General features: G+C 47.3%; 1 protein-coding gene across 1 annotated transcript in view; it reads right to left on the minus strand.

Annotated features, from left to right (window-relative positions):
• The window catches only part of HIRA (histone cell cycle regulator), a 63,737-nt gene that overhangs the window by 30,541 nt on the left and 19,551 nt on the right, over positions 1-13,645 (minus strand). The window contains exons 3-10 of the mRNA XM_081893275.1: positions 11,823-11,933; positions 10,230-10,320; positions 9,285-9,379; positions 8,254-8,349; positions 7,557-7,717; positions 5,027-5,194; positions 2,755-2,868; positions 165-235 (exon numbers count right to left, since the gene is read on the minus strand). Coding sequence (XP_081749401.1) covers positions 165-235; positions 2,755-2,868; positions 5,027-5,194; positions 7,557-7,717; positions 8,254-8,349; positions 9,285-9,379; positions 10,230-10,320; positions 11,823-11,933 — 907 coding nt within the window. The remainder of the gene's footprint in view (positions 1-164; positions 236-2,754; positions 2,869-5,026; positions 5,195-7,556; positions 7,718-8,253; positions 8,350-9,284; positions 9,380-10,229; positions 10,321-11,822; positions 11,934-13,645) is intronic.

Raw genomic sequence — 13,645 nt, forward strand, 5'->3', positions numbered from 1 at the left:
AAGTCATGAAGCTCATGCGTTGAACTTGGGCAACTCTCTTTCAGCCTGACCTACCACACAAGGCTGTTGCAAGGATAGAATGGAAGTGATGAGAACAGTAGCCGCTACCTTGATCTTGAGAGGAAAGGGGGAATTTAAAATGTAGTTAATGAATAATATCTTACCACGAGATGTCCATGATTGACTTGTCAAACAGCTCATGTATGACAACCAAAGGCCTTTTCAGACACGTCAGCTAAACAACAGAAAGTTGCATGGTGGTTATTGTCATACACAAATCTCACATCCCATTCTCCAAGATCCACCAACATGTGGAAGATCATGAAACATATTAATTCATGCAAGCTGAATACCCAACAATGGAAAACCTAGAGTAAGGTGGTCCAACGCACAACCTATGGGCCACATGAGGCTCTTAAGGCCTTTTTTGGTGGCCCTCAACAACATCTGACACCACACGCCCCCCCCCCCAGCCTTCAAGCTGTCTTCCCAAAGGCGGGTAAGCGAGATGCTGGGTGTTGGGAAGGAGGCGTGAGGGCTCTGAGAGGGTCCTAAAGTCATCCTTCCTTCTTCCCAAAGCCTAGTTCGAGGCCTTGCTTCCCTCACTCCCTCCATGACAAGGCAGTTTGCGGCCCACGGGTTCTGTGTTAGGCCGCTCTGACCTAGAAGGAGAGAGGGAGGGAAAGTGACGTTCCCAGTAAAACAGCAACTGGGCCATAATGCACCACACACTAGCAGAGACAGACATAACTCCTAGGAACAAGCACGGGTTTTACTGTTGTGACTCTCCCCAACCCCTGAGCTTCGCTTTTTTACTGCTAAATATACAGGAACACAAGAAGCTGCCCTATATTGAGCAGAGTCGTCTTTTCCATTGGGTTTACTGGTGTGTTGCGCCAGGGCACCGGCCTCTCAGAGGCGTCTCAGCGAGTGGGGGAGCTGCGCGGCTTTGCCGGCGGCCTCCCCTTTCCCTCCTGCACGCCTGCCAGCTGCGCCCCATCAACAATATGGCTGGCGAGTGTGCAGCTTCCTTGCCAAGCCTCCATGGGAGGAGAGCGATCCCCACAGAGGCTTGGGAAAAGGTCGACAACTCTGGGAAACGGGGTGGAGCGCCGGAGGAATCTTTGCACCACGGCGCCGGATATGCTTAAGACGGCCCTGATACTGAGTCTGACCACTGGCCAGTCTACCTCAGTATAGTCCACACTGACCGGCAGTGGCTCTACGGGGTTTCCAAGCAGGGGTCTCTCCCAGCCCTGCCTGGCAATGCTGGGGATCGAAGCTGCGATCTTCTGCTTGCAAGGCAGAAGCTCTCTAACGGAATTACATCCCTTCTACCACTAAGAGAAATTTGTTCCCTGCCACCGCCCATGTTCTCTTTCAGGAACTTAGCATATTCATCCAATAAAAAAATTATTTAGACTAGGGTTACCAGACGTCCCCGATTTCCGGGGACAGTCCCTAGATTTGCAAATCTGTCCCTGGACAAATTCCGTCCCCGGAATGTCCCCCGATTTGCAAATCTGTCCCAGGGAAATGTGGCAACGGCAGCCTCAGCAGCCCGGAGCCAGCCTGGTAGCGCAGTTGGCTCTGGCTGGCTTCAGGAGCTGCTCGTGGCGCGCACCATTTTTCCTCTCCGGAAGTCCCCATATGATGTGTCTTGTGCGCAACACTTCATGTGGGGACTGCCGGAGAGGAAAAATGGCGGGTGCCACGGCCGCGAGCAGCTCCTGAAGCCAGCCAGAGCCAACTGCGCTACCAGGCTGGCTCTGGGCTGCTGACTATCGCCACCGCCGAAAGGGAACTAGGGATGTCCGGCGGTACAGATCTCCTGCCCTTTCCCCCTTTGTTTTGACTGATCAGGGGAGGCTTAGGAGTCGTGGGTGGGTAGCCGTTACCCAATTTTTAAAAAAACTGTGCATTTATGTTTCACAGGGAGCGAAAGAAGGCCTTTGCACCTTTATACAATATGCATGTGTGCTTGGGCCCAGGGTCTTTTGCCTCACCATCCCCACTACTGACGCCCTGTCTGCACCTGGTCTGGCAGAGAAACCATGTGCCTTGTGCCCCTACTGGGCAACGGCCACCTGCCCACGACTCCTGTGCCTCCCCTATCTGTCAAAACAAAGGGAGGGAGGGGGCAGGAGATGGGGAGGCTTGGGAGTCACGGGTGGGTGGCGCGCCGTTGCCCGGTTTTTTAAAAACTGCGCATTTATGTTTCACAGGGTGCAAAAGAAGGGCTTTGCACCTTTTTATACAATACGCATGTGTGCTTGGGCCCAGGGTCTTTTGCCGCACCATCCCCACTACTGACTCCCTGTTGCTACTCAGCTTCAAAAAAACCAAAAAATTGTCCCTGGATTCATTGAAAAACATCTGGTAACCATAATTTAGACCTTACCATAAATAATTTAGAGCTTATCAACCAGCTAATTCAGTATCATTTAAGCTTTCTTTAAACAGCCACAACAGGGTGGTTGGTGGCGGTATTGTGATTTCCACAAGGGCCAGCCAGTCAGCACTCTAGCAGCCTGACAGGAAGGCGGGAGAAAGGTGGCTTCATGATGGTCGCAAAGACTAGCCAATCAGCACTCTGTGCAGCCGGCTTACAACCAGCTGCTCCTATGCACGATTCGATTAAGTTCATACACCTGTCCTAAAAGGCAGAACCAGAGTGGGGCCCACTGATCAAGATACACATGTCTACCTCAGCCTGAGCTGGGCCATGTCAGCTAGAACAGAAGACTTACTTACCCAGACAGAAAGAGACCGGTCTTTGCTGCCGACAGCACAGCAGCAATAAGGGTGGCTAGATTTGGTTGAGCTCCCATTCTTCTGCTTCTTTTTGAAGATTTTTGGATTGAATTTCTAGAAAAGGGAAGGGGAAACAACCAGAGGGTCCTCTTAAAAATTAATTTGCTTAAAGAAGCCGAGCTAAGGTGCAAAGGAGGACCGAGCAGGTATTTTTGGTCCTCGCTAAAACTTGTATGTCAGGCATGACCCAAACAAAGAATTATATAAATCTCTCCGAACATGCCTATTCTGTGTATTTCTGGGATGACTGCAATGAAATACAATTATTGCAAGAAAAAGAAAACGAAAAAAAGCTCTTTTGGCTCCCTCTTCCTCTCCTTCAAGACCTTAATAAATAGCTAAAATAAGCACATTTATCACTTTTTTGTTCCTGAAGCCTACGCTACTATTATCCTCCCCCCGCCAGCCACCCCATGCAAGACCTGGCTTAATAATTACCTAAAATAAGAACAATTGTCTCTTCGGTTCTGCTTCACTTCTGTCTACAATCAGGACAGGGAGTAATTTAGACCATTTGGGGAAATTCTAGGGGTGGTGCCACACCTTAAAGAAATAACAGGGCACTGGCCTGAAAATGGCCATGTTCTGCTATTGTTCCTGCACTATAGGACAACCTTCCCCCGCCATACGCACAAGGTAGCAGCTTATCACCTGCTTCAGGTATCTTGTAAAGGTGTAGCTTTTTGCCTGACTGGTAAGATCAAGCCCTATCTTCATTTGTTTGAATGTCCTGCATTCCTGTTTTTATTTATTTCTATATGCTTTTATGTTTTATTTTTAGTTTAATAACATTGTTTGTTTTTGATGCAGTACATTGCTTAGTTTTTTAATAAAGTGGTACCTTGGTTCTCAAACATCTTGGTACTCAAACAACTTGTAACTCAAACACAGCAAACCCGGAAGTAAGGGTTCTGGTTTGCGAACTTTTTTCAGAAGCTGAATGTGCTCCATTTTGAGTGTTACGCTTCCAATCTGAGAGCCATACTTCCGTTTTGAGTGTTACACTGGGGTCCACCTGTTTTTGCTATTTACCATATTTTTCCCCCTATAGGACGCACTTTTTCCCCTCCAAAAATGAAGGGGAAATGTGTATGCGTCCTATGTGGCGAATGCAGGCTTTCGCTGAAGCCTGGAGAGCGAGAGGGGTCGGTGCGCACTGACCCCTCTCGCTCTCCAGGCTTCAGGAGAGCCGCAGCGCCAGCCCCACAAGGTCGGGGGACAGCGGGGAGGCAGAACGCCGCCATCCCGCTGTCTCCCTATGTGGTTTGGAGGCTGACGACGGGGAGACGCGTGCTTCTCCCCGCCGCCAGCCCCGCAAACTCTGGGGACAGCGGGGAGGCGCAGCGCGTCTTCCCGCTGTTCCCGGACCTGGTCTGCAGGCGGGCGGCGGGGAGAAGAGCGCTTCTCCCCACTGCCGGCCCCACAAGCGCCTGGGGGGAAAATAATTTTTTTTTTCTTTATTTCCCCCCAAAAAAAACTTGGTGCGTCCTATGGGCCGGTGCGTCCTATGGGGCAAAAAATACGGTATTTTGGGTTTTTGTGGCTCTTTTTGTTTTGTTTTTGTGCCTGAGTGGAACCCAGTTCAGCTTGCTGATTTATTGTGTGACTGCAGTACATTGTTTATTGCTTTCATTTTATGGATCAATGGTCTCGTTAGATAGTAAAATTCATGTTAAATTGCTGTTTTAGGGGTTGTTTTTAAAAATCTGGAACGGATTACTCCATTCTGATTACTTTCTAAAGCATGCCTTGGTTTTGGAACGCTTTGGTTTTGGAATGGACTTCCGGAACGGATTAAGTTTGAGAACCAAGGTACCACTCTCTGTGTATGTATCTATACATGTATATGTGTGTAAAGGTAAAGGGACCCCTGAACATTAGATCTAGTCATAACCAACTCTGGGGTTGCAGCGCTCAACTCGCTTTACAGGCCGAGGGAGCCGGCGTACAGCTTCCGGGTCATGTGGCCAGCATGACTAAGCCGCTTCTGGCAAACCAGATCAGCACACGGAAACGCCGTTTACCTTCCCACCGGAGAGGTACCTATTTATGTACTTGCACTTTGACGTGCTTTCGAACTGCTAGGTTGGCAGGAGGTATGTGTGTGTGTGTGTGTGTGTGTGCATGCGCGCATATGTATATGTAAATATATATGTGTGTGTGTGTATCAATATATCTCAGTTCATAAACGCTTTTAAATAAATGAACCTACCACCACTGTCACTGCTTTGCGATGGCCAACAAAATCCATGTTGGTCTTCCACCCGTCTCGCTCAATGATCTGTGCCGTGGGACCAGAATTATTCATGGCATGAGCAGAGACGAGATAGTGTCCGTCGGGTGACCAGCTGAGACGTAAAACATGGGTCGTTCCTCCACACTGAAAAGTAAAATCAGGCCGCAGAAGGGACTGACCATCAATTTTGCCCAATGTTCATGGATAATAAATGACACCCTTATCTGTAACCAGATTCAACACGTATTATCTGTCACTGGCATCATCTGGGATGGCACTCACAGGTGCCCATGTCACCCAACCACTTTGGCTTCCAGGAGGATAAGGCTGCCAATGGCTACTACCTGGGGGTGCTGCATTCTACCTTCACGGTTGGAGGCAGTCCGCCTCTGAATACCAGTTGTTGCTGTTGCATTCAGGTCCTGCTAGCAAGCATTTGCTTGGCCACTGTGAGAACAGGGTGCTGGACTAGAATGGCCATTAGCCTTTTCCAGGAGGCTCCCTATATGTTCTTATGTTTTCAGTTGGGCACAGAAGTTATGATTTGCAACTGTCTTAAGCCTATACAGTGGTGCCTCGCAAGACGAAAATAATCCGTTCCGCGAGTCTCTTCGTCTATCGATTTTTTCGTCTTGCGAAGCAACCCTATTAGCGGCTTAGTGGCTATTAAAGGCTTAGCGGCTTAGTGGCTATTAGCGGCTTAGTGGCTTAGAAAAAGGGGGGGAGAAGCAAAAAAAATCGCAAGACTCGCAAGACGTTTTCGTCTTGCGAAGCAAGCCCATAGGGAAATTTGTCTTGCGAAGCGCATCGAAAAACAGAAAACCCATTCATCTAGCAGGTTTTTCGTCTTGCGAGGCACCACTGTACTACGTGAACCCCCAGTTTCAGAATGCAGTAATTGGGGAGAACAGACACTGAATTCCTAAGCTATATGTGGGAGACAGAACAGCCACATGCACCCAAATATATATGGACCAAAACAGCACAAGGTGCTCAGTTTGGAAATGATGGCACCTGCTCATTTCAAAGGCACCTGACTGAAGAAGGCAAAACCAATCAGCTGCTACGGCTCAGCTCAGATCAAGAACAGGCCAGGAAGCAGGAGTTCAGCTAGGTGCTTTTAGTCAAACCTCGGTTCTCGAACGGCTCCATTTTCCAACGTTTTTCAGAACCCGAACGCCAAAAACACGGAAGTAAATGTTCCAGTTTTCGAACGTTTTTCAGAACCCGAATGTCTGACACGGCTTCCGCTTGAGTGCAAGAAGCTCTTGCAACCAATCGGAAGCCGTGCCTTGGTTGATGAACGTTTCGGAAGTCAAACTGTCTTCTGGAAAGGACTACGTTTGATAACCGAGGTTTGACTATGTGAGATTAAACAGATGTACATCTTTAGGGGCCAATGTGTATTACTTCAATTACTCTGCTATGTTTGGGGGCCGTTCTACTTAATTGGCTGAGTGGGGCCCTGGATGTTTGGCGCAAAGTCCTGTCTCAGATGGCTCACACTTGCCCACTTCTCTTTGCAGATTGTAATTTCCTCCTCCCCCTGGATTGCAGGATGTGGACCGCCAAACAACAGTTTGCATTTGTCCTGCGAGTCAGAACTGCAAACCTGGGAGCCCTGACATCTTAATCTGAAGCTAGGGGTTGAATATGCATAAGGGACAGATAAATACCGTACGTTTTGCTCTACAAGGCTCACTTTTTCCCTCCTAAAAAGTAAGGGGAAATGTGTGTGCATCTTATGGAGCAAATGCAGGCTGCGCAGCTATCCCAGAAGCCAGAACAGCAAGAGGGATTGCTGCTTTCACTTCGCAGTGATCCCTCTTGCTGTTCTGGCTTCTGAGATTCAGAATATTTTTCTTCTTGTTTTCCTCCTCCAAAAACTAGGTGCGCCTTGTGGTCTGGTGCGTCTTATAGAACGAAAAATATGGTAGTCCCTTGTGGAGGTCTTGAAAGACATCTCTTGTACAAAGGTTTAAAATTACAGTGGTGCCTCGCAAGACGAAAATAATCCGTTCCGCGATTCTCTTCGTCTAGCGGTTTTTTCGTCTTGCGAAGCAAGCCCATTGACAGCTTAGCGGATTAGCGCTACAGCGGTCTAGCGGCTTCTAGCGATCAGCTGTTAAGCGGCTTATCAGCAGATCAGATGTTAAGCGGCTTAGCGGCTTAGGAAAAGGGGGGGGGAGCGAAAAAACCCCGCGGGGACTCGCAAGATTTTTTCGTCTTGCGAAGCAACCCCATAGGGAAATTCGTTTTGCGAAGCGCCTCCAAAACGGAAAACCCTTTCGTCTAGCGGGTTTTCCGTCTTGCGAGGCGTTCGTCTTGCGGGGCACACCTGTACATTTATTGCTCCTCCCACTTCTTCCTCCAGCCCTGCCCATCAATGGCCTGTGCCCCTCCAACCTGGAAAGGAATGCAGCCCCTGTGCTAAAAAAGCTACCCCACACCTGCAGTTATGTTTGTTCATGGGATGAGTTGTTGAAATGGCTAACACAACACGCACCTCATCAAACGGTTTGGTGATGCTGGTTTCTAGCTGCCAGTCCATGGTACGCCACACCTTCAAGCTTCGGTCATCGGCTTGCGACGCAATATATTTCCCAACTGGGTCCCAGGTGAGCCCCTTAACTAAGCCAGAATGTCCCTTCAGAGTGGCCAGAATTTCTGCATGCAGCAAAGAGATAACAAGATTTTTTTAAATTAAAAAAAGACATGCTGACTTTTTCGAGAACGATTTAACTGGATAAAGCTGAGAGAGCTTTAAAATGCTACTGAAGCCTGACAACGTCTTGGTACAAGCTGGTATTCAATCATGCTGAATTCACAGTAGTTACTGTTGTTTTTAAAGGACGCTTGCATACAAATGCAGCTACGAGATATGAAAGAATCTGCAGGAAAAACACCCACAAGCTTTGCTGTTTGTTGTTTTGAAATAAAACCTTTGTTTCATTTGGTTTTACACCGGTCTCATGGTGTCACAGTTTTTGTCATCTGCCACCAGTGGAAAATCCCACTCTAACATACATTTGTAACTTGGAAGTGGAATGGAATCCATTCCGGAAGTCTGTTCAACTTCCAAAACGTTCAAAAACCAAAGAACAGCCTCTGGTTTGTTTTGTTCAAAAAGGTTTGCCATATTGAGCGGCAGCCCCCGCGAAACAAAATCATTACCTCTTGATAGTCAGAACTCTGCGTTATACCTGGGAATTTGACAGCATTCCAGATGACAACAGTGTTATCCACACTACAAGAGGCCAGCCATGCATCATGAGGAGACCATGCCACATCCATGACATCTGTAGGGGATACAAAAAACAAACAAACGCACACCTTATGTGAACCATTTCTCAGGGGAAACAGAAAACTAGCCACCCATCCACTTAACAGCTCCCTTTGAGTTCAGAGAACGGAAATTCACAGCCGTCTGCTTGTTGCAGACGCGAGCAATGGTCAGCGAGCGATTTTAACTGTCGGGTTAGTGATTTACTGCATCGCCCCCCCCCCCAAGAAAGCTGAACAACTCTGGGCAATCCTCCAACTCCAATCCTCCCCCCCAAAAAAGCTCGACATCTTTTGAAATTGGGAGTACCCCAAAATAGGGGTGTGTGTTAAGTGCGGTAATGACTATGTGATGAGCTCATAGGGTATGACTCTTGCTATTTGCTGCCTTTTATCTAGCCGGCCACCTGTTAAGTGAGGATGTAAATAACTGCACAGAGCAGTGCAATGGAAAGCAACACTGACCATTCTAGGTAAAGGGACCCCTGACCATTAGGTCCAGTCGTGGCTGACTCTGGGGTTGCGGCGCTCATCTCGCTTTATTGGCTGAGGGAGCTGGCGTACAGCTTCCAGGTCATGTGGCCAGCATGACTAAGCCGCTTCTGGCGAACCAGAGCAGCGCACGGAAACGCCGTTTACCTTCCCGCTGGAGCGGTACCTATTTATCTACTTGCACTTTGACGTGCTTTCAAACAGCTAGGTTGGCAGGAGCAGGGACCGAGCAACAGGAGCTCACCCCGTCACGGGGATTCGAACCGCCGACCTTCTGATCGGCAAGTCCTAGGCTCTGTGGTTTAACCCACAGCGCCCCCTGCGTCCCTGCTGACCATTCTACTGGGTGCCAAATAGCATCTATCTAAAGCAGACCAGATAACGGGGATTGAACTTTGGGATGGGTTGAGAGATCAAGTAATGCACAGTGAGCACCTTCCAGTGTTTCAGACACACTTACCCCCCGAATGGCTTCGAAGGATTGAGAGACACCTCCACTGTTCTACGTTAGCAAGTTTACTACTGGAACCAAACACTGTGCTCGGCCCAATGTACCTATGGAAGACGGGAACAAGAGTTACCAAAAGCAACCACACGGCAGATTTCCTTTGTGAACTACCACAACAGTTGAAATGAACTTTAGCAGACAAAAACCTCACCCCACCCCACATTTAGAGGAGACTTTTAATAGGGAACCTGTATTTATTTAATTTCTTCATTTTATTCAAAAACCTAACCACATTATTTTTTAATAAAATAAATCTCTAAGCAGTGTAGACTCTGTACAATAGGAAAAAAAAACATTCATTGGAACAAAAATACCTAACCACATTATTTTTTAATAAAATAAATCTCTAAGCAGTGTAGACTCTGTACAATAGAAAAAAAAACATTCATTGGAACAAAAATACAAACCTAAAAGAAACAAAACCATTATAAAAATATGTACAGTCGTACCTCAGAAGTCAAACGGAATCTGTTCCGGAAGTCCGTTCAACTTCCAAAATGTTCAGAAACCAAGGCGCGGCTTCCGATTGGCTGCAGGAAGCTTCTGCAGCCAATCGGAAGCCACGGAACCTGCGTTGGACATTTGGGTTCCAAAAGAACGTTTACAAACCGGAACACTCACTTCCAGGTTTGTGGCGTTCGGGAGCCAAAACGTTCAACTCGCAAGGCGTTCAACTTCAGAGGTACGACCGTAAAAGCAAGTAAAACTGGAATTCAAGGGATTAAGAGACATAAGTCAGGGTGCAACCTCGTGGGTCAGGGAAAGCCTGGACCAAAAATTAGCTTTGTGTATTCTAGAAAGTGTTTACACAACTCTGGAGATAAGAAACAAGGAATAATTCAACAAATGTTCAGAGAACAAGGAAAGATGTAAATTTGGGGCGGGGAGCACACTTACGCAGCTCTCTTCCAAATCATGATCAGCTTGTCGTCTCCCCCGGAAGCCAGATACATGCCATTGTTTGACCATCGTACACAGTTCACACATGCTAACATGGAAGAAACACACACAAACGGAAAGAAGGTGGATTTTTATATCGAGGCATGTCAGAATAGTTCACAGTATTTTTACTGGGTTCACACCCTTCGCAATTCTCTCTGTATGCTTCTGATAATCGTAATGGCATCTTTATCTTTCTGCAGTGTTCATGCACTGGATCTCAGCTGCAGAAACAGATTGTGTTTCTGTCCCACCGGTGGGAGCTGCACCCATCAAACAGTACAAGTCGAGGGGGAGCTAACCATGAATGAAGAGGGAAGGAAATGCGATTGCCTACCCACATACATGTTCTGGTGGTGGATAAACGGCAAGGCCATGGATGTTGATCTCACAACTTGGGCAGGGTCATATTGGAGGTGGTGGTGTGTATGAGCACCTAAGTCTTGACAGCCTTCTGTTCTCCTTTAAAATGAATGGGTCACCGAGCAAATATTTCAGTGGCATAACTTAAGGTCCTTTAAAAAATGGTGCAGTTGAGAATGGGTACCATCTGGCATTATAGTACAACCCACTCAGACATCAGAGAGGTATTTCTAAAATGTGGAACAAGCAGGGCGGGGAGCATGCAAGAAGATGGGTCATTCCTTAACACCAAACCATGGCTTAGTGTAACATTCAAAGCAGTTTTCAAAGTCTATACTCCTCTGATATACAATTAAGGCCCATGGTTCTCTACACCAGAACCATGTAGTGTCCCTTGTGTTGTTGGACTACAACTCCCATCATCCCTGGCCAGCTTAGCCAATTGTGAAAGATGATGGGAGTTGAAAGATGATGGGGACCCAACGTTGAAGAACACTACTCCATGCCATTCCTTGCACTTTACTGACCAACCAGCACCGAAATGGAAATGTAAGTCCCCAGGAGGGATAGATAGAAGGTAGATAAGAGATGTAGTGTTATATCTCTGGGCAATTTTCAGTAAGTGGTCAAGGATTTCTGACTATCAATTATTAAAGAACAAAATTCCGGCCCTGGCCCCTTTAAATTATACGTCCGAAATTACAAGAGCTGGGGGGTGAAGGGTAAACCAGAAGTGGATTTCTCTGCTGAAGAATTGTGAGCTCTGTCCATTTCTGGTACCGTACTAAAAAGCAGCCAAACAAATTCCAGGTCTCAAAATCCTTTAATCCTTACAGTACTGTCATATCTCGGGTTGAATGTGCTTCAGATTGAGCACTTTCGGGTTGCACTCGGCGGCAACCCGGAAGTAACGGACCGCGTTACTTCCGGGTTTCACCGCTCGCGCATGCGCAGACGCTCAAAATGACGTCACGCGCATGCGCGGAAGTGGCAAAACGCGCCCCGTGCACGTGCAGATGCCCCGTCACATCTTACGTTCCATTCAGGATGCGAACGGGGCTCCGGAACGGATCCCGTTCGTATACTGAGGTACCACCGTATGCCTCTTGTACCTAACCACCCTGGTGGATGTTGGAGCTCTCCTGGATCCCACACACCTGAAGTCCGCCCTCCCCTGTTCTACAATACCTAAATGATTGTCCATCTGACAGAGCATCTTGGGTACATTCTCGTTCTTTTCGTCTTCCTCTTTGAGGACGGGAGCCATGTTCCATATCACAACCTTCCCAGAATCCTGTCCTAAGGACAAAGAGAAATCAACATACTGTTTTACAAAAAAGCGCTGGTGTTTCCACAGAGAGTACTTTCGTTACCTGCATGCAGCCATGATGATGATGATGATCAAATAGAGAAAGACTGACAGTGCAACACTGTGGGGTGGGTGGATTCCAACTAGAGAGTTCCGTTTACATTTGCACAGCAAAACTCCCCCAAGCCCACTCTGCACCCTCCTCTCCAATCTGCTCCAGAGGGTTGGGGGGGGGGAGAGGGGAAACCCAGAACTGATTTTTTTTGGGGGGGGGGAACAAGAGGGTGGGAGGTAAATTCCATTGCACAAGAGTAAATACTTGCACTTGCTGCTTTAGATAGAGCACACAGAAAATCTGCTCAGGACATAGGTCTTCAGCCTGAGTTGGGACCCAGAGATGGGTCACAAGGCCACACCAGGTGGTCCGCAGCAAAGCTGTTGCCGCCATGTTGGATTCCAGCTTCGGCTGAGCAGACCAAAGGAGGACTACATGCTTATCTGTACCAGGACGCATTCGCCGGCCAAAATGCTCATTTTATCAATTTCCACGAGTGCTGCAATGTAGGAGGAGGAAGGCAGGAGCCATTTAAGAAATAAAATAAAATACATATTTCTGAGCTACTGCATGCTCATGCGTTTCTCTTGCCACACTGCAGGATTCGTTTTCATTCAGTAGTGATGCAGAAGTAACACTATGTCTATTGCTCTGTGAATTGCCATTTTAGGATTTAATAATATGCATTACTATAACGCTACCAGCTATAAATCCGATGGGTCCTATGTTGGAGCTTGGAGGTCAGAGGTGGGTCTCAAGTCTTGACTGGTTGAAGGCCACTGGCTGGAAGCACCACTGAGTCCAATGGGACTTATTTCCAAGTAAAACTACCGTATTTTTTGCTCTATAAGACTCACTTTTTCCCTCCTAAAAAGTAAGGGGAAATGTGTGTGCGTCTTATGGAGCGAATGCAGGCTGCGCCGCTATCCCAGAAGCCAGAACAGCAAGAGGGATTGCTGCTTCCACTGCGCAGCAATCCCTCTTGCTGTTCTGGCTTCTGAGATTCAGAATATATTTTTTCTTGTTTTCCTCCTCCAAAAACTAGGTGCGTCTTGTGGTCTGGTGCGTCTTATAGAGCGAAAAATACGGTATATAGGATTACAGCAGGCATGTGCAAAGTCCTAATCTGACCCGCCGGTTGATTTAATAGGGGTAAAATCCTAAAAAGAGCTGAACAACTTTGGGATTAAATCCTTAAAGAAGCTCAACAACTTTGATGGGAAATGGTTAAAAAACTTTGGTCGGCCATCACGCATGTTAATCAAATCTGGCCCTCTTTGAAAAAAGTCTGGGCACCCCTGGATTACAGCCTACAGCTCTTTGGCACCCAAGTGGTGTTTCATAGAACCACAGAATTCAGAAAGGCTGAATCATAGAATTGTAGAGATGGAAGGGACCACAAGGCTCATCTATTCTAACCTCCCTGAAAAGCAGGTTTCTTTTGCCCAACATGGGGCTCAAACCCATAACCCTGAGATTAAGAGTCTCATGCTCTACCAGCTGAGCTATCCCATGCATTCCCATTCAAAATATATTCAGCTAAAACATAACAACCAAAAAAAAAATAAGAAAAACAGAACATAATCAAAAATACACATAAAACAGCTCTGAAAAACTAGGTACAGGAAAAACAAAATTCCACCGGAC

This window comes from Podarcis melisellensis (genome assembly GCF_964234715.1).
Source record: "Podarcis melisellensis genome assembly, chromosome: 16".
Taxonomy (NCBI): Eukaryota; Metazoa; Chordata; class Lepidosauria; order Squamata; family Lacertidae; genus Podarcis; species Podarcis melisellensis.